General features: G+C 47.0%; 1 protein-coding gene across 3 annotated transcripts in view; it reads left to right on the top strand.

The window, feature by feature from the left end:
- Window positions 1–26,846, top strand: part of AP2B1 (adaptor related protein complex 2 subunit beta 1) — a 79,188-nt gene that overhangs the window by 35,205 nt on the left and 17,137 nt on the right. For 2 of the 3 annotated variants that reach the window (XM_027725890.2, XM_027725891.2), the window contains exons 12-18: window positions 161–259; window positions 3,180–3,439; window positions 7,488–7,680; window positions 17,430–17,471; window positions 19,224–19,370; window positions 20,638–20,783; window positions 23,214–23,343. In XM_027725890.2, the coding sequence (XP_027581691.1) occupies window positions 161–259; window positions 3,180–3,439; window positions 7,488–7,680; window positions 17,430–17,471; window positions 19,224–19,370; window positions 20,638–20,783; window positions 23,214–23,343 (1,017 nt within the window). The remainder of the gene's footprint in view (window positions 1–160; window positions 260–3,179; window positions 3,440–7,487; window positions 7,681–17,429; window positions 17,472–19,223; window positions 19,371–20,637; window positions 20,784–23,213; window positions 23,344–26,846) is intronic. The other variant, XM_027725892.2, reaches the window with a different exon arrangement.

The raw sequence follows: 26,846 nt of genomic DNA, 5'->3' as shown, positions 1-26,846 counted from the left end.
AGGCAAGAGTGTGAGTCTCACTGTACTGGGTTTCACTGGCAAAGAATAGTGTAATGCTGTTATGAAACTCAAGTTTTGTATCAGGAAAAGATGTTGAGACTTGCGAGGTGTTGCTAAAGCATGGATGAATTTTCTGTTCTCTGTTGTGCCCCTTTCTCAGGTGCAGCTCACCCTCCTGACTGCTATAGTGAAGCTGTTCTTAAAAAAGCCTTCTGAGACACAGGAGCTGGTTCAGCAGGTCCTCAGCCTGGCCACCCAGGTAAGCCAAGATATCCAGTGATCCAGAGCCCTCCAGACACTGTGCATCCTGCCATGTGGTGTCTCCCATCTGCCAGGCCAGTCAGCTTTGCAGTAGATGGGATTCAAAGGTATTCCCTTGCCTCCCAAAGAGACTCCATTTAAGAGCTGCTCTGTGCCTCTTGCCATCTGGAGTCTTCCCTCTCCTTCTTAGCTCTTGCTTTATCCAAATTCCTCCCCTGTTCCCCCACTAAAGGGACAGGGTGGAGTTACCAAGAAACCAGAATGCTTTCTCCTTGAAGGTGCCTTGCAGTTAAAACATCTGGAGCTGTGACAGAGGGAAAGAGCCTGGCAGGGACTTTGTTCTGTGAACAGCAAAGTTTAGGCAGTGCTATGAAAAGGAAAGAACTGGAGTTTGGGGTTTTTCCTTTGTACTTGGATGCTGTCAACCAATGTGGCAGCTTTGCTGGAGGCTGTAGCAGTGGGTTAAGATCACGGATTCATTATGCATGAGGCACTGAGTTACGAGCTCAGATCACTGCAGGCGAGACTGGGATTGAGCTGGCAGACACAAGTGCTGTAGTTCTGGAGGACAGAAGTGGAGATGTCCTGGTGGCAGGGGTGGCTAAGACCTCAGCCAATCTTCCTACACTCCCTGGCTGTAATGACTGGGGTAAACAGCCCAAAAAAAGCAGCTCCTCTCCAGACCTGCTGTGCCAAGTGATAAAAATAGTCTCCCGGCTGAATGGGCTGCAATTCCGAGCAGAAAACCTGGAGTCAATCATCAGCTGACTTTTTTGATCCTCTGTGCTGCAAGAAATCATGGCTGTGAACTTATTAGTACTTAAAACTTTTATTCATCCTTTTGAGGAGTTGCATTGGTCGGCAGCAAGAAACACATGGCCTGCTTTTCTTGCTTCAAAACCTGCTTTTAGGCAGGATCTCAGCTGCTCTGCAGAGAGGAGTGGGCCAAGGGCTTGCTGTATCATTTGCCTGAGCCAACAGAAGAAAGGTACTAAGTGTTAAAACCCACTGTGCTGAGTCACAAAACACTTAATGGCACCCTAGGAGTATAATAGGCATCTGTTTTTTCTCTGTTTGTCACAAATGTTGATTCAGTCTGGCTTCTTGTATTTTGTATGAATAATAAGTCAATGTAGGATAACTGGCTGTAAAACACCAAAAAGCCTTACATTTCGAGGTCTGATTTCTAGGTGGAGATACTGGTTTTCACTCGAGTGGGTGAGTAATTACACGTGTATTTCTTTCCCCAGCTTAGGTATTGTTGCACTTTGAGCGTCTGGGGGTAAGTCTGCACAGCACACTGCAGGCGTGATTGTAGCAGGAGCCAGTTTAATCCAGCCAACAGTGGCCAAAACAGTAGTGAAGCAGCTGGGGATGGCAGGGACATGGATGTGTAGCAGGGATCAGGTCCCTGGCAAGCCCATAACCCATAACAGACCGCTACATCCCCGTTGCTGTTGTGGGTCTGGCACGAGTGGGGAGCTGAGCTCATTGGTATGCAGACCCTGGAGAGCAGAGAATTGGGAAAAGCTGGGAAAGGGAAGATCTGAGCCTCTTGTTTCAGTAGGTTTACTAAACTTTCAAATCTGTTTATTTGGCTGTGGAAGGAAACAACCAGTCTTGAATCTGTTTGTGCCTGCAAGTAGATGGAAACCTGTGGTCTTTCACTTCTGCCTTGCAGAAACCCTCCTGATCTTGAGCTGCTGGTGCAGGCAGGATGTGGAGAGTCTTGTAGGGATTGTCAAGGGCAAAGGGATTGTTAAGGATTGTAGGGATTGTTAAGGGTGTAAAGAGTCAACCATCAAACAAAGCCAGCACTGCAGAGACAATGTCTGAGGCTACAGGTAGATTTATCTGGGTTCTTACAAGCGAAATGAGCTTAGCTCAGTCTCATTCCAAATAGAGGTTTTACTGTGTGCCTGAGGATGTTGAGACAGACAGCAGAGAGGCAGGTTCTGACAGGTCAGCAGCAGCATGAATGAGATCACAGGAGAGGAAAAGAAACAGCAAGAGGAAGGCTGATGAGGTGTATGATATATTGCCAGAATTTTAGGGGGAAAAAACCCTCAGAAACATTTATCCTGTTATTCTGCTGATGGGTGGGTTAGAAATCCCAGGTCTTGCTTCCATGAACAGTTCAAACATGTTGCACTGCAACATAAAACCACATCACCTCCCTCTCCCTTGAACATTAGCTGCAAACCATCCCCACTCACTTTGCTGCTCCGGGCAGAGATGCTCAAAGAGGAGAGAAATAATTAGCACTTCATGCAGAGGCAAAAGTATCTGCAGTAAAACAAGGGGATTATTGGCAGCTGGAGAACTGATGAAGTATCCTAAGTGTGTATCATTAGCATCTTTCCATACTTCATTAGATAACTAAAAGGCAGGATAAATAAGATCTCTTTTGGTATAAAGAATATGGCTTATTAAGATGTAGCTCTGCAGCATCTTTTTGTCCAGCAGTGCCCTTGGGTAAGTCATACATTTCCAGGAACCTTGGATCATTATTCAGTATTGTATCTCTGCTCTTAGTATGTGAAAGAGTGATTTTCGCTCACATTCTTTTCTTCTGTCTACACCCCTTGGAGTTCTCCTGATACTTACTGTTATATCAAGTGGCAGGAGAGTTTAGAAAGCAGTTGAGAGCTCTGTGGTTTGGGGCAATTGTGGGATATAAATCCCGGGTTTTTTGCTCCTTGACCAGCTGAGCAGGAAGCCAGGCATCAGTACTCTGGCTCTCCATTTTTATTTTAGGATGTTCATCACAACAGTTTGTAACACACTTTGAAACTGCTGACTGTCGCTGCTGGATGGGTGGGGGTTTTTTAATCCAGCAGAATCGCTGCTAGAAAAAATAATCGATTACAGGCCTTAGTTCACTTCAGACCCGTGAGTGATGTATTGCTTTGTCTCAGGATTCTGACAACCCAGACCTGCGGGATCGCGGCTACATCTACTGGCGCCTTCTTTCCACGGATCCCGTGACCGCCAAGGAAGTGGTTCTCTCGGAAAAGCCGCTGATTTCCGAGGAGACCGACCTGATCGAGCCCACCCTGCTCGATGAGCTCATCTGCCACATCGGGTCCCTGGCGTCGGTGTACCACAAACCCCCCAACGCCTTCGTGGAGGGGAGCCACGGCATCCACCGCAAGCACCTGCCGATTCACCATGGCAGGTAAGCTCGGGCAGCCACCAGGATAATGGGCAGGGTCGGCTGTTTCTTTCTAGCAAACGGTCCAAAAGATGCCAAAAGATCTTTTAGAACACTCTAATGGGATTTTATTGATAAGGGCTTGCAGGTCATTCAAGGGGCCGTTCCGCTGTCGAAGGTAATCCTGGGTATGTCGTTTCTGAGTTTCTGGGTCAGAAGACACAGGAAGTATGGAAGTTCTTGTGTGAGGAGGAGCTGTGATGTTTTTTAAGAAGACATTGGCTGTAAGTGCTCTTGACATGAGAGGCTGAGTTAAAAAGCAGAAGGTTTGGGTAAGGGTGGAATCACCTTTGGTGCAAGGGCTTCCTTCAGGGGGAGGAGGAGTAGAGTAAGAACAGGCATCTTTCAGAAGATGATTTTGTAAGAGCTTTTGCTTCAGCAACAGCACAGCTTTAGGAGCCTGTCTCCTGGAATACAGTATCAGTTTCTTAGAACAGGCAAGTAAAGGGATCCTTCACTGTTGGAATATGAAATGGGGAAGGATTGGTAAAAACTACCTTTCTCACTCGGTGCCTATGAGACAGGGGGAGTGCAAAAACCATCAAAGCCCCATCACTGAAAACTGTTAGAGCTTAAAAGAAGATGGGTAGACTGATGTCTGTCTAACCCTTGGGAGGTGGGGGGAAATGCTTTGGCATATTGCCTGGAGCTTTAATGCTTCCCTGTGATCAGAGTCCTGGAAGCAGGTTGGATCTGCAGGCAGTGCAGCAGCTCCAGGCTGCAGAGGGGTTGCTATTGAGCCTGTTCCCATGGTCCCTCATTCAGGTGAGCAGTGCTATTTGCACTAATGGTATTAATTACACAACTGAGTGTGCTTTGCAGCAGGAGGCAGAGTATCCAGGCTTACCTCTTAATAATATTCCCAAAGTGACATTTGGAGTGCTATTTTTTGCTGTTGCACTGATAAATCAGTGTGCGATGCTGCTGCTTTTCTATTTTCTAACACCACTTCTCTGCTATTCTTAGCAACTAAAGCTATTTCGGTGGTGACTGGCTTTGGGAAGCCGAGTTGTTTTCTCCCTGCCTATGAAATCAAGTCTGGCTGCACTGACCCAGAATCAGCAAGCACAAGTCTACCAGTTGGACAAGAAAAGCAGTGGCCGCTTTCCTGCCTCTCCTAGTCAAAGATTTGTCTCAAAATGAGCTGGGGTAGCTTTGGTCTTTGGTGTTACCAACCTTCCTGTACACTGTTGTTTCAGGTCACGACAGAAGATAACATTTAGGGGATTTAGCTCAAGGAATTCAGCTTTTTGAAGGAGCAGTTTTTTACTAGCTTCTTGCATGTACTGTGTATGTGCTTGACTCTTGTAACTCATGCTCTGTCTGCTGACCTTAAATCTGTTCTGACTAGAGCAGAACCATTGCTTCAACATAAACCCTCCAGGCCTCAATCAGCAGTGTTGAGCTGGGGGAAGGTCTGAAGGGTGCTTCTGCTGATCATATTGATGCAGTGCTGGAGCCCATTTGGTAAATTAAAAAATGAGTGGAGTTAATGGCACACTGGGCTTCTCCAACAGGAGCTCACCTCCAACCCCATTATTGGGGTTTTCTGCATCAGTGTAAGGCAAGTTAAGGGTGTCCAGTGGAAGATAACCATCTCACCTAATTGTTTGGAGTTATCTTCTTAACACCTGCACTCCAATAATGACCATTCTGGTGGCTGAAGTGTCTGCTAGAGATTGAGGTTTTCCTTCAGGTTGCACCGTGAGATAGAGGTGAAAGCATGGAAGTGTGGACGTGTCCACAGTGAATGTGGTTTGAGAGTCAAGACAACGTTTTCTTGAGTGGATTGGCAGAGGTGACTAGATGAATGGTGCTTCCCTGGGTATAAACCTTGGAGTAGTTAGTTATGGCTGGCAGAATTCACTACGTTGCTTTTTGATTCATTGAATTTCCATTCCAAGCAAGGACAGGTTTCTTTCAGCTCTCTCAGCTGATGGGAAGACCCATTGAACAGCTCACAGATGGTGAAATGTTCCTGCCTCTTCAGTGAGCCCAAGTGTCACAGAGTTGCAGATGTATCCTGAAGATGGGGGGAGAAATCTGATTGCTTGGCAGTGTTTCCTCATGTGGTGGCTCCCACCACCCCTGCTCAGCCATAATTCAGCTGAGAAACTTGGGAAGATGTTTACAGGGCTCCTGGGAGGAGTCTGGTTAGACTTGGGCAGGAATCTCTATTCCCCTGTTTCACAGGTGGCTGCAGGAAATTTTTGTACATCCCTTGTAAAACCCAACATCTGGGACCTGCTAGAGGCTGAATTCATAGGGCTAAATCTCCAGTTCACATGGGCAAACCCAACTGTTACCCACTGGCCAAGACTGTGAGGGGGAAAGCTTATATCAAGACTTTCTGCCTTCTATAACCCACATATTCTTTATTAATTTTTTTCTTTCATATAAAATTCAAAGTTTTTTTATATACAAATCTCTTTAAAGAGACCCATTCTTCCCAAACGGGGTTTTGTTTTTTAATACAAACTGACTTGGCTTTGTCCTTTCCTAATTTCTTGTTGGGTTCTGGGGCAACAGCAGTTACACAAGACCTTGAGGGATTTCTCTGTCTCCATCAGGAGAAGGATGAGTAAGTGTTGAAGAGGTGTAGTGTTAAAGGGATTTACAGACTGGGAACGAACCAAGTGGCTTGTAATGTGCCTCTGCTTGGAGCTGCCGTTCCTCCCCTTCCCAGGGTGGGGGTGGGAGTGGATCACAGTAGCCACTTGCTCTTCAAAAATGGTTCAGTGAGCAGTTCAGCACACTCAGCAGTCTCCCTGCTAAAGGCAGAAGCAGAAAGGACAGCTAATATTAGTATTATTTGGGGTCTAAAGCTTTTAATGCAAAGAAGCTTTCAGTGCTTTCTGCTGCTGCTGCTGCCTGGTAACTAATTCATTCTGCAGTCCTTATGCTCCATCTTTTCCTCTTGGCACTGAAGTTGGGAGCAGCTTAGACTCTGTCACTGAGTCTTTCCCCTCAGCAGCTGAATGAGGGAATTCTGGCTACTTGGAATGAGGAGCTGCAAATCCTTACAGAAGAGCCCCAGTGTTAAACACCTTGTCAGGACACTAATTCCCACAGCATTTGTGGGCAGTTACCTGTTGGCTGCAGCTGCAAGGACATGAGCTGGAAATCATTTTATCACTTACTGCTGGCAACAGGGTACAGAAGGGATTTCAATTATCTAAGATGAGCATCTCTGAATTTAAAGAATAAATACACTGTAGTGAGATCTTCAGGAGCTACAGTCAGTTACTTCCCCCCTCCTCCTTTCTTGTTATAAAATCCAGTGACAAGTGAATGTAAACGGTAGCCAGACTGCATATGATGAGAAATTTTGGAAGCTGTATAATGAGCATTTCTAGACTAGCAATTAACATGCCTGCTAACTCAGAGGAAAGGAAATTATTGATAGAAGAGAGGAATCAATTTTAGGTGGAGGTTTTCAATTAGGAAAGAGTTGTGGGGCTTGTTGCTGGTCAGTAGAAGGTGATTAATCGAGATGTATGGGGAGTGGTGGAGTTTGCACTGGTTAGAGTGAGGGCTCAAGGGTTTTTTCAATGTCAGGTTGATAACATATTCTGAGGAAATCTGAATTATTTATTTTTCCCCATGTTTATATGTGGCTCTCAGGCCCAGTGGGCTGAAAATCATCTCTATAGATTTATTCTGAGCTGGGAAATACTTATTTTCAGTGCTGTAGTCCATGTAATACTCATGGCTTACTGTTTTGGATGGGTCTGTGATTCTTAAGGTGGGCAAATTCCACACCTTGGAAGATTCCCTTTGCTGGACTGAAGACCATGCACGATGCTTGGGAAGTCTTGGTGCCCAAAGCATGAGGTGAAGAACCACGTGCCATAACACGTTGCCAGCTGTATCAGGGGGCAGAGCACTGCTGGGATAATCTTTGGACTGGCTTCTGCTTGTCTTGCTGTGTTTCCCCATGCTGAGAATCCGAAGCTGGAGACCACAGGTGACTGATGTCTCTCTCCTCTGCTTCTTGTCCCACCTCCTGCAGCACCGACGCTGGTGACAGCCCCGTGGGCACCACGGCCACCACGAACCTGGAGCAGCCACAGGTCATTCCATCCCAGGGAGACCTCCTGGGAGACCTCCTCAACCTGGACCTGGGGCCCCCTGTGAATGTTCCCCAAGTGTCCTCCATGCAGATGGGTGCCGTGGACCTCCTGGGAGGAGGGCTGGACAGCTTGGTAAGCAGCATCCTCGTTAGCTGGTGTGGAATAATTGGAGCTATGCTTATCTCTGCAAAGCCTTGATTATTTGTGCTTTTAATGCTTGGATCACTGAGCTCCCAGTGCTGAGTCCTGAAACTCCAAAAGGATTTCACCAGTGCTGTTGTACCAACTCCCAGCAGGTTTTTCCTGCTATAAAATGGATGTTGCTTCATGCTGTAGAATCCCCATGGTCAGTGGATATATTTGTTCTGTGCTTTTTCTGTGTAAAAGAAAACCAAAAAGTTGTTTTAAGCATGTAAAGTGTTTCGCTGCTTTGTATTTGATTCAGGCTGCCTTTCAAGAAGGCATTTTACTCCACCCACTTCCCAGCCTTCCTGAATTTCGGTGCAAAGCTCTCAGGCTGTAACCCTGTGTCATCTCATTTTTACATGTCATGGCTTAATATGGGTGACATTTTAATTGCAGTGAGGTCAAGAGGGAAACACTCTGTGTAGTCCTCACCATGCCACAGCAGCTCATGAGGTGCCTGCCCTGGTACTACCAGGGTCAGGCTCCAGTGGGAGTGATCACACCTTTTTGTGCCCTGGGGAAGTGAGCTGGGCATGAGCTGCAATGAGAAAATCACTTGGCAAGGAGACAGCAGCAGTGGAGAGGTCAGTGCTGTAGTCTTATAGCCAGGTATTAAGAGGTGGTGAATGTAATAATGAGCCTGGGAGCTGTTCCCATGGAGGGGAGCACAGCACACAGGCCCCCAACTCCCTGGTGACTTCCCTGCAGGGGAAGAAGCACTCCTGGGTATATTTGCACTGTGTAACCTGGGTAAGACTGCCCCAGGGAACACAGCTGGGTGTTTTTTCAGACCTGCAGTGGATTTGTCTTGCTTGAGGTTTGGCTTGTAGTTCTCTGACTGGTTTAGGTGGTTTCAGTTCTGAGTCAAGCTCTGAATAACAGAGGTAGGAGGCAGCTGGATGAACCGCAATGCAACAAATCCTTATTTGTCAAATACCTATTTTTTTAAGCTGCCATAATCTTATTAAAGCAGACATTGAACTCATTTCCAGCTCTCCATGAGCTAATGAACTGGAAACAATCTAACCCTTAATGGCACTGACATTCACAGAGGTCAGATGTGCTTTAGCCTCTGTGCTGACCAGCGGTTTGTTTGGTCACTGGGGTGGCTGCTCTTACACTGGGGGAGTATCTCAGAGGGGATCAGGGAAATGGTCAGGCTGGAGATGCTGGGAAAGCAGACAGTGAGCCCAGAGCCCTGTGCAGCCTTTCCCTGCATTGCAAGACATGCCACTAAGAACCTGGGATTGGTAATTGTGTAAAGGCTTTGCAGGAGACGGTGCTGTCTGTGGTGACAGAGAATGGTTAGCACTTAAATTCCTCTGTCTGTGCTGCTCTCCAGGCCTCTTATAGTAACCCTTTGTTTCTCATTAGTGTCAGGCAAATAAATGGACACAGTAAAATTAAAACTTGGTTTTGGGAGAAGAGCTGTCTCGCAGGTGGCATTAATGGGCTTAATTTAGTGACCTGCTTTGACAGTAGAGCTGTTAGTTGATATGGTCGTAGGCTTTTACTTAATATTTTCCTCAAGCCTTAAGTAAATCCGTGGAGCTGTGGAGTGTGATCTGACAAAATGATCATGTCTGGATGGGGAGTAGCTGTGCCTCGGGCTGCACAGCCCAGCACTGTCTCAGCTGAATTACTGATGGGGTGAGCACTAAGCCAAATGTCTGAATGATGGAGGGGTTTTTGATGTTGGGTGATTTCTGTTGAAGTGCTGTTGCATCAAATGAATCAAAGCTCTGCCTTTTCCTTCCCTCGTGCAGATGTTGCAGATGACACCAAGTTGGGCAGGAGTGTTGGTCTGCCTGAGGATAGGAAGGCTCTGCAGAGGGATCTGGACAGGCTGGATCTAAAGGCTGAGACCCAGTGGTGTGAGGTTCAACAAGGCCAAATACCAGGTCCTGCACTTGGAGCAGCCCCATGGAATGCTCCAGGTGTGGGGCAGAGTGGCTGGAAAGGTGCTCAGTGAAAAAGGACCTGGGAGTGATGGTGACAGTGGCTGACCATGAGCCAGGTGGCCAAGAAGGCCAGTGGCACCTGTGTCAGCAATAGTGTGACCAGCCAGGGTCAGGGCAGTGACTGTCCCCCTGCACTGGGCACTGATGAGGCCACACCTCAAATCATGGGATTAGTTTTGGGCCCCTCACAACAAGAAAGACATTGAGGGGCTGGAGCGTGTCCAGAGAAGGCAACAGAGTGGAGGAAGGGGTTGGTCTGATGAGGAGCAGCTGAGGGAGCTGGGGGTGCTCAGCCTGGAGGAGGCTCAGGGGGAACCTTCTCACTCTCTACAACTCCCTGACAGGAGGGTGTAGGTGGGAGTTGGTCTCTTCTCCCACAAAGCAGGTGACAGGATAAGAGGAGACAGCCTCAAGATGTGCCAGAGGAGGTTTAAATTGCATATTAGGAAGAATGTCTTCACTGAAAGGACTGTCCAGCCCTGGCACAGCTGCCCAGGGCAGTGGTGGAGTCACCACCCCTGGAGGGATTTAACAGATGTGGCACTTGATTTAGTGGTGGCCTTGGCATTGATGGGGTAACAGTCTAGAACTCTTCTCCAACCTAAATGTGTCTATGATAATAAACCTAATTAGTGAATGAATGTGATCTGTATCTTTGTTCATTGTTGTGGGCATGTGTTTAACAAGCATCAAGCTGGCTTAACCCTAACCTGGTATTAGCCAAATTGCTGGGCAGTGTCTCTGGGCTGCATGACTCACCAAGAGGGTTGGGATTTGAGTCTTAGGATAATATTAAACCACATTTGTGCAGTGCCATCCCCTCTTCTACCCCCTTTTCTTTAGAGGGGCTGTCCGACTTCAGAGGGATGCTCTTGCAGTAAAAGTCCCAGCAGGACTAACCCAGAAAGACCAACAGCATCTTTAACTTCCATGGCAAATGTCATTCTGCATTTCAGTTTCTTAAACTGGAGGGGGTTATTTTTTCTTCCAGGCAGTTAAATGAGACTCTGTGGTGTAAAACTGGATAAACACCAAATTTATATTGTTCATTTGAATTTTCCTCAGCATTGCTAGGTATTTATCCCCGTGACTAGTGAGACTCCAGCTGCTTGAGAGGTTAATTTATTTATTGAGTAAATCTTATTTTATCTCCATAGTGAGTTCTGTAATTGGTATTAAATATAACATGCATGCACAGATGCTGAGCATGTGTTAACAGTTACAAAAAAAAAAAAAGATAGAAAAAGGGCTGTTAGTACAAAAACAAGATATGGTTTGCTTATAACCAGAGCAGACTTGCTGTAGGACCTATGGAGAGCTGTTTTCTAGTAAAGAAAGCCAGTCTGGGTTGTGCCCCTGTTTGCCACCGTGGGCAGATCTAGTTCTTCTCTGCTCAGTTTTCTTTTCCATAAAATGGTGACTAAGCCCACTTTTACAGAACTATTTGAGATCTCCAGCTCAGCAGTGTAAAGCAGTCATACCAGCCACTCACGTGGGAGAAACAAAACTTCCTGGGACAGCAGATTGCTGGATGCAGAGCTTTGTGCAGTTTGATGCCTTATCCCCTCAAAGGCAGCTCTGAAGTGGCTGAACTTCATGCAGGTTACAGGCACCCTCCCAGCTCCTGTTTGCTGTTGATGTGGTGCTTTGCAGGATGTCTGTCTGTGCTGACGTGAGCTGGGGTCATTTTGCCTTTAAACCTTTTTTTTGCGTGTTCATTTGCTCTGAAAATCCACTGAGCATGTGAGGGAGAGCTCTGTGCTGCCCAGCACATCCTGCAGCTCCCTGTGAGCCTGTGCATTTAATGGGAGCAGGGCACCATGGCCAGGAGCCAGGGAGGCTGGCTTGAAACCCAGGGGCAGAGCAGTAAATCTGTGGGAATAGGCAGGCTTGGATAGCCTGTTATGTAAGGGTTTTATTTAATGCTCGAGCCACTCATCTACAAGAATATTATTGATTCAAGACTGGCAGCTGGTCAGATTGATTTATGTCCTTGGTTGAAAAGCTGTTTGATAAACACTGGTTATCTGCAATTTTCTATAATACTTGGACTGGTTTGGGCTGTTCCAGGTGGAGCTGTGCCCCTCTGTGTAATCAGGTTAGATATAGGGGGGTCTGACCCCAAGGTTCCCTTCCCTACACTTCAGGGCTGTGTCCCACCCCTGTGCTTGGCTCGGCAGTGGAATGGAGGGTGCAGCAGCTCACCCTCTCCCCCAGGGTGTCCTGAGCTCCAGGCACCTGGCAGCCTGGGAAGAAACCCCTGCTTCAGCAGCCCTGAGTGCCTGCCTCATCCAAAAGGGGCTACTGGTGTCACTCCCTCCCTGTCTGGCTGCTTTCAAGTGGAAAGTTCGAAGTCTGGCCTCAGGGGACCAGAGGCTGATTTGTTGAGGTTGATTAGGGACTTAACAATGTTTTATAAAGAAACCCTTCTGCTGGTGTTTCATATAGTCAGAGTAGTTGTGGAAGCCTAAAAGCAACCTGGGAGCCAGATTCCTCTCCTGGCTCTGCAAGTGACTTGCTGTGTATAATCTTAGGGAAGTTACTTCCCTTACCTTTTCCTGGAACTACAGTGTGAGAGTGTCAGTGCTAGGTCAGCCCCAGCATCCATTTATGCAGGGGATGTGATGCTCTCCCAGAGTGCTGCTCCAGCCTCTGATAAGGAGCTGAGTGACTCCTTTCATCTGGGCTGTTCTGGTTTGATGAGCTTCAAAGGGCATCTGTTAAGATTTCTGACAAAGGACACGTGTCCATTGCTGGAGCTGGGCTGATATGGAGAAGGAGCTCTTTTGGTGGGTCACTCATTCATGTCTGATTGAAGGCTGTTGTAGCAGTCATAGGACTTCTAGAGCTTTGTCAGCTGCTTTTTTGCACTTTGGAAACTGAAAATGGTTAGAACTCAGTTTTGTTTGCTGATGGAAGTCGTTCAGCCCGGTGTAGAGCATTAGCAGTAAGTGCAGTGAAAGGGGTGACCCTGGTATTGGCAGCAGGACTCTTTCCCCAGCACCTTTGACACAGCTGTCCCTGGTTTGGAGAGCAACCCTTCTGCCCTGCAAGCCTGGCTTGGTGGTGTGAAAACAGACACATAAAATAGGCAGCAAACAGGCACTGAAAATGCCTCAGTGTGAGCCACAGCAGTGTCTGCAATGAGATCCCTGCAGCCCACCAGGAGATGCAGCCTGGTCTGTCCTGCAGCTCGGGTGTCTCTAACAGGATTAGCCCGGCTCAGTGGCATCTCAGTCAGCCCCAGCTCCTGATTCCTCTTAAGTAAATGCCTTGTGTTCCTTGCTGCTGTGTTACTGAGTGCTGGCTCTTATCCAGCTCCTTGAGCTGTGGTGCTTGACTCTTGGTTTGGGGTATGAGGGAGGGAGGAGGCAGCAATTGTCCCATGTTAACCCATGAACTATGGTTCATGAAATGCACAGCTGCCCTGAAAGCCCTGGCTATGCTGTGGACACAAGGCAAAGCAGTTGCTGGGCAGTGGTTGTTGCAGCTTCTGTCCCTGGCTCCACCCTCCCTGTTATTTTTTGGTGCTCCAAAAGCCTCACGTCATTTTGCAGAAGTGATTGTAACCCCTCTGGATCACATGAACACTTTCAGCAGAGTCACTTCATTACAAGCTGCTGTTAAGATGCAAATAAACCCTCCTAAATGCAGTAACTCCAGCACTGCTGCACTTCATAAGTCAGCATAACTGCTTCCACGGAGCTGGAATTACAGGGCAAAGGCTCTGCCACTGCAGAGCAGCTGCAGCGCTGTCCATGCCAACTCACACCAAGTAAAGGTGCTGCTGCACTTTGGGAAGAGGTGCTGGTACTGCTTTTATTGAAACAGGCTTGAGCCCAGCCTCTTCTTTAAACCCATGTGGCTGCTTTTGTGCTGTTGTGGCAGGATGGGTTTGGAGAGAGCGAAGAGAATTCTTGTTTGAACAACTTGGTGCTTTTGGGAGCAAAGACTCTCTGTTCATCCCCTGCTCCTCTCCTGGAGGTGGCAGCTCTTCCTCCTGGGTAGAGGCTTTGCCCTCTTAGCAAGAGGCAAGCCTGCCAACTTTGGGCTCAGGATCACGGCTTTGCAGTGCTGTGAGTTCCCCTGGATTGTCAAATGCCAGCCCTTGTCCACCAGTGAGCATTTCAGCCTGAGTGGGGCTAACAACTGTATTCACATTGTCCTCTCCTCCATGGGGCTCTTGCCTGATCTCCTGTAAGGCCAGTCCAGGTTGTCCTTCTGGCAGTGTCTGTCCACCCATAAGATGAATGGAAATGGTTAACTAGAGCTGCCAGCCCTGGGGAATTGCTTCAGCAGCACTTCACGCCTGACTAATATCTGCTTCTTTCCTTCTGCACTCTGCCTGTCACTCCAGATGGGAGAGGACACTCCGTGGGTAATTGGTTCCTGTTCCCTCTGTCTTCCTCCTTCCCTCTTACTCACACACTTCGCTCTCACTGTCTCTTCCATCATTCTGAGTTTGGAATAAAGTTAGGTCTTGGGCATCTCACAGGAGGATGGAGTAAACCAGTCCTCAGTGGGGAAAGAACTGGTGCCATGGGAGGGTGACAGGCAAGAAAAATGGAGAGAGGTACTTGTGTGCTGCTGCAACGGGCAGTGCACCCCAGATCTGATGGGGAACTGATTAGTTCTTTATTAACTTGTGTTGCAGTAGATGTGCTGTCACTTCTCTTTTCACTGTTAGGTAGAGCCAGCTCTGCCTGCAGGGACCTGGAGGAGCTGGCAGCTCCTCGGCGCTCGCTCTGCGGCTCCGTAGCACATCTGCAGTGCTGGGCCCGAGGACGGGAGCCAGGAGAGACACAGGCTGTGCTGTGCAGAGCCCTCTGACCAGCAAAGAGGGGCTTCAGGAGGTCAGAGCTTCCTGCCATTGGAAAGAGACCTTTTCTCCCACAAAGCAGAGATGTCGGGTGCAATCTGGAAACGTAAAGGGGCTCGTGGTAAATCCTCTGAGCCAGTGAGGAGGTTTTTTTCTACTCCTTGTAGGGAGTGAGAGCTGGAGTCTCCACTCAAGCAATTCTACTTTTTCCCCAAGGCCTGACATTTAGGGAAAATGGAAGACTTGTAGATAGCTTGAGGAACCCTAATATGTCATTTCTGCTCTCCCTCACAGTGAGTGCCTGCAGATACCAGTGTACGAGCTGCTTCGAGGTTGGGTTCCCACCCTGCAGCTTCTTGTGACGAGTATAATAGGAAATGGTAGAATGGCTTAACATCTGGCTTGATTATGCAGAATTATTCAGTCATTTCCATAATACCCTTTGTAAAATGCTTGCTGCTTGATAAACCAGTCTTTCTCCTGCTTCAGACAACAGTACCAGAAGTCCTCCATGCATACAATAATATCTGGAAATGAACTGGATTCTTTCTCTTCCCCCGGACTTCGCTGCCTGTCAGTGTAAAGCATGAAGTTCATCTGCATGCAAGACTATGAATAGGGATGAGGTGTAATAGTTGCATTTATTACTCCTCAGTGAGCCAGTAACAAGATGTAAATGATCTGATATATTAATCTAAATCATGGCTTGGCTTAGCAGTCAATAGAACAAAACTCGGCTCTGCCAGACTGTTTCAGTGGGGGAGACTTGACAGTGTAATAAGCCTTGTTTTATAAGCTCAATATTAATTGGATTTGCATCCTCTGGCTGGCTTCCTTTGCTCTCTGACTGATCCTTCTTTTGACTTCAGAATCACTCACTTTTATCTATTATCTCTTAAGTAAGCTAAGGAAAACTGGACAGCAAGAACCTGGGTTGCTGTATGAAGAGGTGGCTGTCGCAAAAGATGAGGAACCTGCTGTTAACTTATGCCATGACCTCAAGTAGGGATAAACTGAGTCCCACACAGGAAAAAAAAAAGCTCTTAAGGCTTCTTAACAAAAAGCAAATTCTGTGTCATTTGTGCTTCTCTAACACCTACTTATGGTGGCTGATGTTGCATCAGCTGGCTCCTGTGGGGACTGGGGAAGGAGAGGTGCCAGGGGATTGAAGAGGGATCCAGGGTAGCACAGGGATTTGTCAAATTTTACATGTTTTATGGAGGCTGGTTATCATCTGGTAAGTCACTGTCTTACGGCTTTGCTGCTGTTCTCAGGGCAATTTTATCCTTTTTATCTGTGCTCTGATGGAGAGAGGTGTGAAGCTTTATGGTATCTCTTGACCAGCATAAAATACCTTTGCTGTGAGATCTCCCAGGGAACAGGCTGGTGGCAGAGCAAAGTTAATTTCCAAGTTTTTTGTGCAGAGGGAAAAGGTTGGAGCCTTTTTGACTGTAAGCATAGACACTCCTGGCAGCTTCTGCTTTAGCTATATGGTGCATTTATTCAGTATTCTGAGACATCAGCGTTTATTTGAACAACATATCTAAGAGCCTTTGTTGACCCAGTTTGTCACATGCTTTTTATAAAAGCAAACTACCTCCCCAACCCTAATCAAATGGAAGAGGAAAACCATCTCAAGGTGAGCTGTGATGATCTGGTCTGACAGTCCAGTTTTCCTAATGGGACTGGCTCCTACCTCACCCTTGCACTTGCATCATCCTCTGTGCTTATTGTTAGGTCATGTTCCTTGTCTGAATGTGTCCCAAAAAAACCCCTGTACTAGGCAAAAAATTATCATGGTCTTCAGAAGAAAAGCCTGGGACACAGATAAGCCCGGAGATGTCTCTGCAGTGAATAACCACTGCAGATGTGTGGTTGTTCCCTCCTGGCTATCAGTCATCTGTTGAGTGCTTTTTAAATATTCACAGGAGTGATGTTGTACTCACAAACAGCGCTTGTAGCCAGCTTTGGAGCCTGTCCTGATCACTGAAATCTCTCGAGCGTGTAGAATGATGTTTGAAAAATGAGCTTTGCCACTGAGAAGGTGGTATGGGATGCTTTTGTGAAGGGAGTTCATGATAGAAGAGCTTCTAGGTGGGCTGCAGGAGGGTTTGGCAGAAGGGTCCCAGAGAGGATTTAGTGTTTATGGAGGGTTGCACGGGTGTACACAGTCGCTGTTTCATCACTTCAGACTGTAGCTGTGTAGCTTGGCAGAGACTGTTATTGAAATAACCTGCTGCACCGAGAGGTCTCTTTACTGTTGGAGTGCCCATTAGATCATGAAACTGTTTTTTTTCTGTCTGTGGGAGGGTTGCACTTTCAAAGGGAAGACAAAGCCCAGCTATCTGAGCTGTTGCAATAGCCAGCACATACCCCGTTCTCTTTCTTCCCTGTTACTGAAAAGAGCTGCATGTCAGAGGAACACAGCCAAGATGCTTTGTGTTTGCCCGTAGTTCCTAGCTGTTCCCTAGAAAACTAAAGCTTTCAGGAAGTCAGCTTCCTGTCAGTTTTATTTTTATGCCGTTTCACAGTTACCCCACTGGGTTTTGTGGAGCTGCTGGGGCCTGCTGGCAGGCAGCGAGGTGGGCTGGAGGGAAAGCACTGATGCATGAAACGTGAAGAAATAGCGCCGAGCTCCTGGCGCAGACGACGGGCGCGAGGAGGGCTGGATTTTTGCTCTTATTAACCTGCAGAACACTCCTGTCCGCAGCGTGGGGTGCCTCTCCAAGTAGCTCTGCTCACACAACAGCAAAAAGCCCCTCTGTTCCCTGTGCTTTCCCAGCACTGCATTTCCGTCTGTCCTGTGTGGCGAGCGAGCCGTGCTCGGAGCAGCGCGGGCGACTCCGCTCCGGCCATCTGACACTTGGCTTAAATGATCTCGGTCTTTCTCTCCTCTCTCTCCTTCTCTCTTTCAGCTTGGCAGTGACCTTGGCGGGGGCATTGGAGGAAGCCCGGCAGTAAGTGCCATTCCATTTTTTTCCCCAGTTTAAAAGAGCTGCTCAAAGCTCAGGGTTTTTTTTTAAATGTAACCTCGCCCGTTACGTGCTGGAAGATGCTTTTAAATGCCTGAAGATGTTGGAAAATGGGCAAATGCAACTGAAATCTGAAACACACAGGTCCCCACCTATGATGCTTTGAGTCCAGCTGTCACCTGGGCTTTCCAAAGAGCAGCCAGGGCCAGAGCTGTTCACTCTATCTGCTTAGCTCTTCTTTCTCAGAGCTTTTAGTTGGAGCAGCAGTGTTAACACTGGCGGTACCTCATCCTTGTGCAACTGCTTTGGCAGCTGGAAGGCCAAGGATGCTTATCTCTACTCACAAAGCCTGGTCTGTTGTAACCCTAACCCACTGTCACCACAGGCTTGCCTGAACTCAGTACTTTTCTCCTCCCAAAACCCACAGAAGTTTTTTTGCCTGGACATCAGGGATCAGGTGCTCTGAGCTCTCCTACTACGTGTGGTCAGTGCTGCCACCTCCACTGTGCCTGTACTTTGTGAGTGTCCTGGTGCCTACAGCGCTTGCCAGGACATGGGAGAGTTTCAACCTGCTTCCAAAGCACCCTTGGCTTCAAACACATACCAGCTTTTTCCAAGAAAGCATGGGAAATGAGTGCAAGATGACTTGGAGATGCAGTGGGCAGGAGTAGCCAAAGTAGTGTCCTCTACTAGAAAGCTCCAGTCCCTCTGCCCAGGACCGTGTACCCAGTAATTCAGTGAGGAAAGCACACTCGGTTCTGGAGGGAGGGCTTTTCAGAGACCCTTGTTATGGCTGCAGTCATTCTCTCCTTCCTTCCCTGTGAATCTGACACTCCTTTCTGGCTTCAGCACGAGGGCAGAGGAGAGCTGGTGGTGCAGTACACCTGTAGCCCCCAGGCAGTCCATCCACACCAGGGCATGGGAGATACTTCCCTGTGGTGATCGTACCTACAAAGCCAGGTCTTTGCCTTCCTGGGCCAACAAAAACCCACCAAGCAGTTCTGTCTTAGCAATTCTGCCTGTTTCTGGGCTGCTGACTGGAGAATCCTGTTCTCAAGCACATAATTCTTCCTGCTCACAGTAAAGAACTTGGAAGTCAAACTTGAGTGTGACTGTCCCATCTAGAGCTGGGCACCTGAAGGTTAATATTCCTGGTTTGGTGCCCTCATTTAAGTCCTGAGAGGGAAGGATTGCCCTTCTTGCAGGAAGGTTGTCCTCTGGCAGACAGAGACAACTAGTTCTGCTTCATGTGATGAACCTTTTGGACCACAGTGCTGAGAATGCAGAGCTCTGGCTTTGGGTGGGAGTACACAATACGGTCATGACTCCCTTGCTATCTCTGGATATGCAAAATCTTGCAGATTCCTGAAGACTGACGTAGTTGGGGGAAGATTTGAAGCATTTTTTCCTTTTCCCTGGGTTTACGTAGGGTAGATCCACAAAGCATATTGTCTTATGAGAAGGAGAGATGGAGAAGAAAGATTCCTCTAGAGTGGGAATAGATAACTGGAGCTATAAAAAATGATGTGAAAGCTTGGTTGAGGTGACAGCCGAGTGTAGGGATTAGTTGCCAAGAGCTTTGGAATTCAAATGCATAATTTAGCACTATTGATAAATCAGCGGGGAAGCTGCAAATGGCTTTAAAATATTTAGGATATTGCCCGAGTTCATGCTTTATTTAATAAGTAGCGTTCAAGGGTGATGTTAATCAGCGCCTGTTCTTTCTGACTCCTCCAGGTGGGACAGACCTACATTCCCTCCTCCGTGCCAGCCACCTTTGCCCCTTCGCCCACCCCTGCAGTGGTCAGCAGTGGACTCAACGACCTCTTCGAGCTCTCCTCTGGCATAGGCATGGCTCCCGGAGGATACGTGGCTCCAAAGTCTGTACGTAAGGAAAAACAATCCTCCTCAGTATATTGCCTTACCCTGGGCTACAAGGAGTCTGAGATTGCCCACCTGCCCCCTTTATTTGTGAGTCTCTGGTGCTTTTGGCACCTTAGTTCAGCTCCATCCCATTAGGGCTGCCCTGGGTTTATCCCAGGTGGAATAACAATATATTGGAGACCATGTTAGTTAGTAGTTACAGACTCCTGGTGTTTTAGCAGTTCCCTCATTTTGCCTGTAACAAGATTACTCTCAAGACTGGCTTATATAAGATCCGAGACTTTTTGCCGGAACAGCTTTCCTGCAGACCTGCTTCTTAGCGAGTTTCCTCAGGAAACTGAGGGCAGGATACAATGTGCAACAACTTACTTTCGTAGCAGATTTGTTTATTTGGAGGAATCCAACGTGACAGTGAAGATAAACCCATGTGATTGGGATGAACATGCTGCAGTGTAATGCAGATAAACGCTCTGTGAGTGGCAGAGACCGCAGATGCATTGGCTTAGTCAGGAGGGGTCGGGAGATACAGAACATGGTTCTGGAAACAGGCTGTGGAGCAGCCACAGGGAGCTCTGGGTTAGCCTTTCCTGCCTGAAAGGGAATAAACAAGAATTAGCACTCTTATTAAATAGTCCATGGATGGATAAACTTAAGTCATCCTGTGAAATCGAGGAATGTGAAATGGAGTGTGCAGAGCACACTCAAAGCTCTTGGCCCTTGCAATTATTACACCATATGTAAGACCAGCTACAAAAGAACAGAGTCACTTTGAGCTAAGCACTACCTCATCTTGCACCACTCAAATTTGGGTCTGGGTTTTTCCCACAAAGGTGTTTTGGGAATCCAGAACCCGAACAGCTAATAGATTTTATTTGGTTCAAACTTTAGTATTGTCCTGCCTCTAATAGCCCAACAAACCCTTGGAGAAGCCTGTCCATCAGCAGACTGGGTAAGTCTCACATTAGTGTGATGGACACAAGTTCTTGTGCACACTAATGCTATAGTATAATTGATTTCTTATGTGAGTGCTGTGAACAAATATGGATTAGGAGCAGCAAGCTTAGTCCTCAGTGGTGAGCTCAATCCTTTCAACATCCCATGTCCCATCTTCCCTGTAGTGTTTCTTTAGCCTTTGTGGGCTTAATGTGCCGATGTAGCTGAATTTCTGAACTCAGGGCTTCTGGTGTTTTTGGGGTTTTTTTTTGAAAACTACTAATTTATCTTCAGGCCAGGCTGCTCATGCTGAGTGACATCTCTTGTGTTCAAGGTTTGGTTGCCTGCAGTGAAGGCTAAAGGACTGGAGATCTCAGGCACATTCAGCCACAGGCAGGGACACATCTACATGGAGATGAACTTCACCAATAAGGCTTTGCAGCACATGACTGACTTTGCCATTCAGTTCAATAAGAACAGGTAAGAAACCAAAATCAATACAGTGTGTTCAAAAGACTGCATGCTCCTGTGAGAGGAGGTTGTGTCTACACTGCTAGATCTAGGCAGGGCTTTTACACAGGTGTGTAATGCAGTCGTGGAAGTAGCTTGGATGATACAGCCTGAACTCTCCATCACACCACAGTTGTGTTGAAAGGGCTGAAAATACAGACTGATAAATCTGAGGGGAAACAGGCAGCAGACGGTCCCATCGCTCTCCCGGCTCTGAAACAGCATCTGCCCCATTTAATCTCTGTGGTTTTAAAGCAGCCTCCTGAGTTGTTAGGCAGGTTAGTGGTTTTATAGCCAGTGAGTGCCCTGAGGAAAACCAAGAGCATAAGCAGGCAAGATCTGAGCTGCACAAGTATCAACCCGTAATGCCTCTGCCTCCTGACCTAATTGCTGTGCTGCCCCTCAGCCTGTCTGGAAGTACAGGGCTCATTAATAAAGCTGTTTGTCAGTGAAGAAGTTGCAAGTTAAGAGCCTGTGGCACATGTTTTCCCTGTAATTGGCAGCAGAACAGTTTTGTCAGAAGGAGCAGCCACTTGAACGTTTAGAGCATACAGATTGTTGTCAGAAACCCATCTCGGCCAAAGGACATGACATGGCAACACAGTCACAAAGTCTTCCCACAAATACCCTTTCCAGTAAGAGCTTATCCTGTGGTTTTATGTTATCTTGAGCAAGGGCCAGGCTAGTTCTTATCAAGACTGTAAAGGGTATCTTGGGACTGAAATGTCCTCCCTATTTTTTAATATCGCTTCACTGCAAAAGGGTTCTCTACTAAAAATCCACTGAAACCATCTCTTTAATCACTGTTAGCCTTGCAAATTTAGCATTTCTTGGGACGAATAAGATTTACTTAGAAAAGACATTATGCTAAGTAAGTCTTAGTAAATGTTCTCCCTGGACTGTGATATTTTCTGGAGAGTTTTGCTAAGCTGCTATATGCAAATGTTTCTTGCAAATTAGCCTAGAAAAAAAGGCATTTTGTTTGTGATTTCCCCCCATACATCAAGCTATGTTGTAGCCACACCTACATGGCTTCAAGGATGTAAGAAGTTTAAATACTGTACAGTAAATCAACAGTTTTTCCTCTTTCAGCACAAGCTCCATATACAATCTACTACTATTTACTCTTTTACAAATGCTGTTCTCCTGTCACTGCTTTCCACTGTGGCTGGTGCATTGGAAAGAGCTGCTGAGGGCTGGTTCTTTCATTTTAAATATTAAGGTTTGTGATTGGGAAGTTTTTATTGCTTTTTCCCCCCCTCTCCTGCTGCTACTAATTGCATTCACTGCAGTCTTGGGACAAAGCATTTAAAAAAAAATAAAAGAAAGCTAAAGCTCTAGAGTTCTGTAACATCACAACCCCTTAGTAACAAACTGCAACTTTGGTTTCCCTCTGAGTCTTAGAGAAAATACGAGGGTTTGTGTCCTCCAGGGTGAAATGGCTGCAGAAGGCAAATCATGTGGCGAAGCCCTTGCTGAGAATATTCTTATTTCAGCTCCCTAGAGCTGAAAAAACTAAGGAGAACCAAGAATGGGGCATTTACTGCTTTCTGAAGAAGTGAAAAATCCAATAAATGTGGCTGACTCTGTGCGGAGGCAGTATCAGGTTTTTAGTGAATAAAGTAAAAATACACACCTGTACATCCTATAAATGCTCTGTGACCTCTGAGCTCATGTGGATTCTGCTAAAGAGAAAGGCATTTATGTGTGGACACCAAGCCATGTGCTTTTGGAGAGCAGTGGGTACATAGTACAGGAGTGCTGATTTCCCTCTTGGTCACACTAAGCAGAGGTGCCTGTGGAATTAAGTGTCTTCTGGACTGAATGGTCAAGTGAGCATTGCTTTGGTGGGGTACATCCCAGTGAAGGAGCCTCCAGCCACGTGGCTGAGCCAGGTGCTGTCAGTTGTGACTGGCTGCTCTGGTTCATTTGTTCTACAGTGCTGTTACCAACCCACATGTTCCTCCCTGGCTATTTATTTAATCTGTGTAGGCTTCAGTTCCTTCTTCCATAGCTCCCAGTGAAACAACAGCCATTAAGTGTGTGATATACTCTACCTGCAGTGCTCTGCAGCTCTGTAAGAGAGAGCCAGGAGGCCTGACTGAGTCCAGGTGCTGATCCTTGCTGGGCAGGCTGGTGCTCAGCACACAGACCTGCAGGTAATGGGAGAGTTCCCAGGTGCTGGTCCCTGGGCAGGATGGTGTGTGTTGTCAGCAAGACCAGCCTAATGAGTTTCCCATACCTTGTCCTACTTCAAGTGTCTGCTTGTTTGAACTCTGTTCCTTCCCTGGAGTAACAGCAGGAGTAATGGAAAGGGGAGCCAGGTTGTGCTTGGCAGAAGGGGAATAGTGTTGGGCAATGCAGTGCTGCTCTCATCACCTCTGTTTTTCTCTTGCCCAGCTTCGGTGTCATCCCAAGCACCCCACTGGCCATTCACACACCTCTGATGCCAAACCAAAGTATTGATGTCTCCCTGCCCCTCAACACTCTGGGACCAGTCATGAAAATGGAGCCTCTGAACAACCTCCAGGTAAGGATTGTCTCTTTCTGGGCAGGGTGGAGATGAGCTGGTGCTCAGCCCAGTTTGTTTGGCCCAACATAGCGTGGTAAGACTCTAGTCACAAAATACCACGTGGATTTGGTCCATGAGTCTGCCCAAAACTTAGTCCAGGTCCTTTCTCTAGTCTCTCTCAGAAGGACTGAAACAGAGACTTAGTGAATTTTGTGAATTTTCAAGCACCTCAAGCTTGAAAAACTTGCACCTGTGTAGATTAAAATCTTTGTACCAGTAACACTGTTCCCCAAACTGGGCACGAGGTTTGGTTGGACTTATGAACTGGAACTGGTCTGAGCAGAGAAAGTGCCTGTGGTGGAGCAGGCAGCGAGAGCTGTCAATGAGAATTGAGGCAATTAAAGGAATTGCAGGAAAGATGGCAACTGCTGAGTGATTAATATTTCTCTAGTGCTCTTAAGTACCAGGGTGCTTTATAAAGGCATTGGCACATCTCTGCCCCAGATAGCTTAATCCAAGGCAAATGATGTGTTCCAGGAAAGGCAGAGGAGAAATGACGTAAGCAGCTGATGTTTCATTAATGAGGGTGTTGGTGCACGGCGGGGACAGCATTCCCCAGAGGAGGCTCTTTATCAGATTGGGCTGTCAATCTGATAAAGACAGGACAGATCCAGGGAGATGTTCCCCTCTGCTTTGGACCAGACTGTCTCCATCAGTCCTGGCGTGCCTCAGGGGCAGTGGGCTGGAAGTCATCAGGCAGACAGCTCTCCCTGGAAGGAGGCTCTTCCCCTCTGCTGCCATGTGCAGCCACTCTGTGGAGCAGAGTTCAGCAACTCCTGCCTCTGCTCTGGGCAAGCTGGGTCCTCCAGGATGATATTCCCAGTATCCCCAAAGATGCAGTTAACTTGGCACTGTAGCACCTCTCACTCACCTCAAGTCTCCAGGAGATGGAACTGGGTTGGGTTCCTGTAGCGTAGCAGCCCATAAAGGGGAATATTTTGAAGCAGCTCATTCTCTTTTTAGATTAAGAGAATGCAATGGAAGTTACTATTTATTCTGCCTGAGCAACTGTTTTTTCCCTTCTTTTGACTTCCATTCTGGGGCTTATGACTTATTGATGAGTCTTTGGGCAAACAGCTTGAAATAGCTCCTCTGGCACTCAAACGAGCAGTCCTACACCGAGCGCAGTCATGCGATGGGGGAGCACACAGACAGTGAATGAATTACATGGTGTGTCTTCCACAGAGGGCCCTTCCAGCCTCGGGAAAAACTGGGCTCCCTCTGTGTCCAGGTCATGAGGATGAGGTTCCATTGCTGCATTTGGGTCGGCTGTGGTAAAATCTGCCTCCTGCTCCGAAGGAAATTTGGAAGTCTCTAGGAGGTGACAGTCCCGATCAGCCTCCATAACACCAGGGACTATCTCAACAAGGCAGCCTCAAGTTGCTGCTTCCTTTGATCAGCAAGGAAGTGAAGTATTTGGGTTATTAAATCTCTGAAGAAATGGGAATGCAGTTTGTTTCTTGTAGCATCTTCTGCTAGAACAAAGCAAAGAGAAAACATGGGAGGAAACCTCCAGCCACCTTCTATTGAGACAGTGGAGCATTCATTAGTGCCAGACTCAGTTGCTAATTTGCTAAAGCTCTCATTGCCACAGAATTTGGCTGCCCTTTTACAATTGGGGAAGCTGCCATATGGAGTAATAGTATATTTCTCTGCAAAGAGTTGAATCACAATAGCAGATGCCAAGTTAAAAAGAGCACTCCCCTTACTTTTTTGACAGCAGTGGGTTTGATGGAGATCTGTCACTGCCCTGACAGCCAAGGCTCTGGTTTTGTTTTGTGAGTTCATGTAGAAAGGGTTGAAACATTCAGAAATCGTTTTGGTGACCTACTTAGGGAACAATTTATAGCATAATATAGGAGTAGAGAATACAAATGTTCCTGTATTCATTGAAGAACCAAAACACTCATCAAGTTGAATTTGCTTAATGCGTTTTTTCTGAGCTGGGGAACATTGGAGCAGATGCAGGGCTGATTTGAACCTGAGGACCTTATGTTCATCTCCTATTCTGGTGGGGGTTTTTTTGTTTTAGTAACAAGAAAAATAAGTCCTGAGGTAACCAAACTGATAGCTTTCAAGTTTTTGTCATGTTAATTAGAAACTTCAAAGACTAGTTCTACGTTCTTTAGGCAACTGTTTCAGAAGTAATGAATTCAGGTCTTGTTCAGGTTATTTTTATTACCATTTCTAATCTTTCACCTGATACAGCTCATTTAATCTTAACATTTGTAATCATGGAAAGAAACTAAAATATTTGACAAGGTAACAAAAAAGCCACTTTTGCAAGAAGATGAGGAAGACTGAAATATTTTCAGAGGCTCACTTAGGTAAAATGTAACTGAGTCTTCTGTTTGCCAGTGACCTTGCATCTTGTGAAGCTCAATGCCAAGTTTCTCCCTCACATCCTAAATTAGAGATGATAATTTTCTTGACCCGTTGACTCAGATTTAACCCCCAGTCAAACAGAGATTTATTCAAAGGGTAAAGACAGAGTTAGACTGGACCCAGCACTGTAGGGCTGAACAAACTCCAATCCCTGCTCACTGGTTCATCTCTTTCACTTCTCAGAGATTAAAAATCTGCTGTCAGGTGCCTTTGGAGTGTGCTTGTTGCCGAAGAAAATCTGATTTAGTTGTTTGTGTGCTGCTAACTTCTGCTGGGGGACACTCTTGCAGTGCCTTGTCAGCATTTTGGAGGCAACCTGGCACTTGTGGGTGCTGTGTTCCCCTGCCCAGAGCTGCCTCTGCAGAACATGGCATTTGTAAATGCTAACAAAGCTCTTGCCCAGAGATTCTTGAGAGGCTACATTGACCTTCATGAGTGTTTGCCAGCCATGGAGATGACTCTGGTAGTTGTACAGGCTTGCCTGGGTCCTGTAACTGCCTTTTCACAATCAAAGCAGTGATACCCCTCTGGTGACATGTGGGCTGTTGGGGTCACACCTGATGGAAGAGTTGGGCTGAGTGAGGTATGTTTGCCACCACGTGTTTGAGACTCCCAGCTCTCAAAGAGGAAATTGTGTTTTTTGAAATAGGGATTTGCACCGGTGAGGAATATTAACTCTTTTCAGATGTTTTGAGTCAAATTTGGAATTAGAAAATGACTGGGTTGAGAGCCTTTCTGTGCTAAAGTAAACCACTGTCCCTAACAAACAGCCTTTTAAGGGCTATGAAATGCTGTGAAATTGGAATACCCATCCAGGGGCACAAGAGTTGCTCCCCTAACCCTGGAAATGGGTGAAGTGGAGCCAACCTGCTGCAAGAGCTCAGGCCTGGCCTGTCATAGCACAGGTATGGTAATCCCTTCTGTGAGATGACAATCCCTTGCAGGAGACAATACAATTGAAAACAAGCTGCAGGGGCTCCTGGAGCAGTAGCAGGGCTGCCTGAGGCTGGAGCCACCCCTTGGGACCCACATTCAGAATTCCCCATCAGTGTGTCCCATTCCCCAGCATTACCTGC

Source organism: Pipra filicauda, unplaced genomic scaffold (assembly GCF_003945595.2).
Source record: "Pipra filicauda isolate LSUMZ 115617 unplaced genomic scaffold, ASM394559v2 scaffold71_size5581439_pilon, whole genome shotgun sequence".
NCBI classification, from domain to species: domain Eukaryota; kingdom Metazoa; phylum Chordata; class Aves; order Passeriformes; family Pipridae; genus Pipra; species Pipra filicauda.
This window is presented reverse-complemented; position numbering and strand designations above follow the sequence as displayed.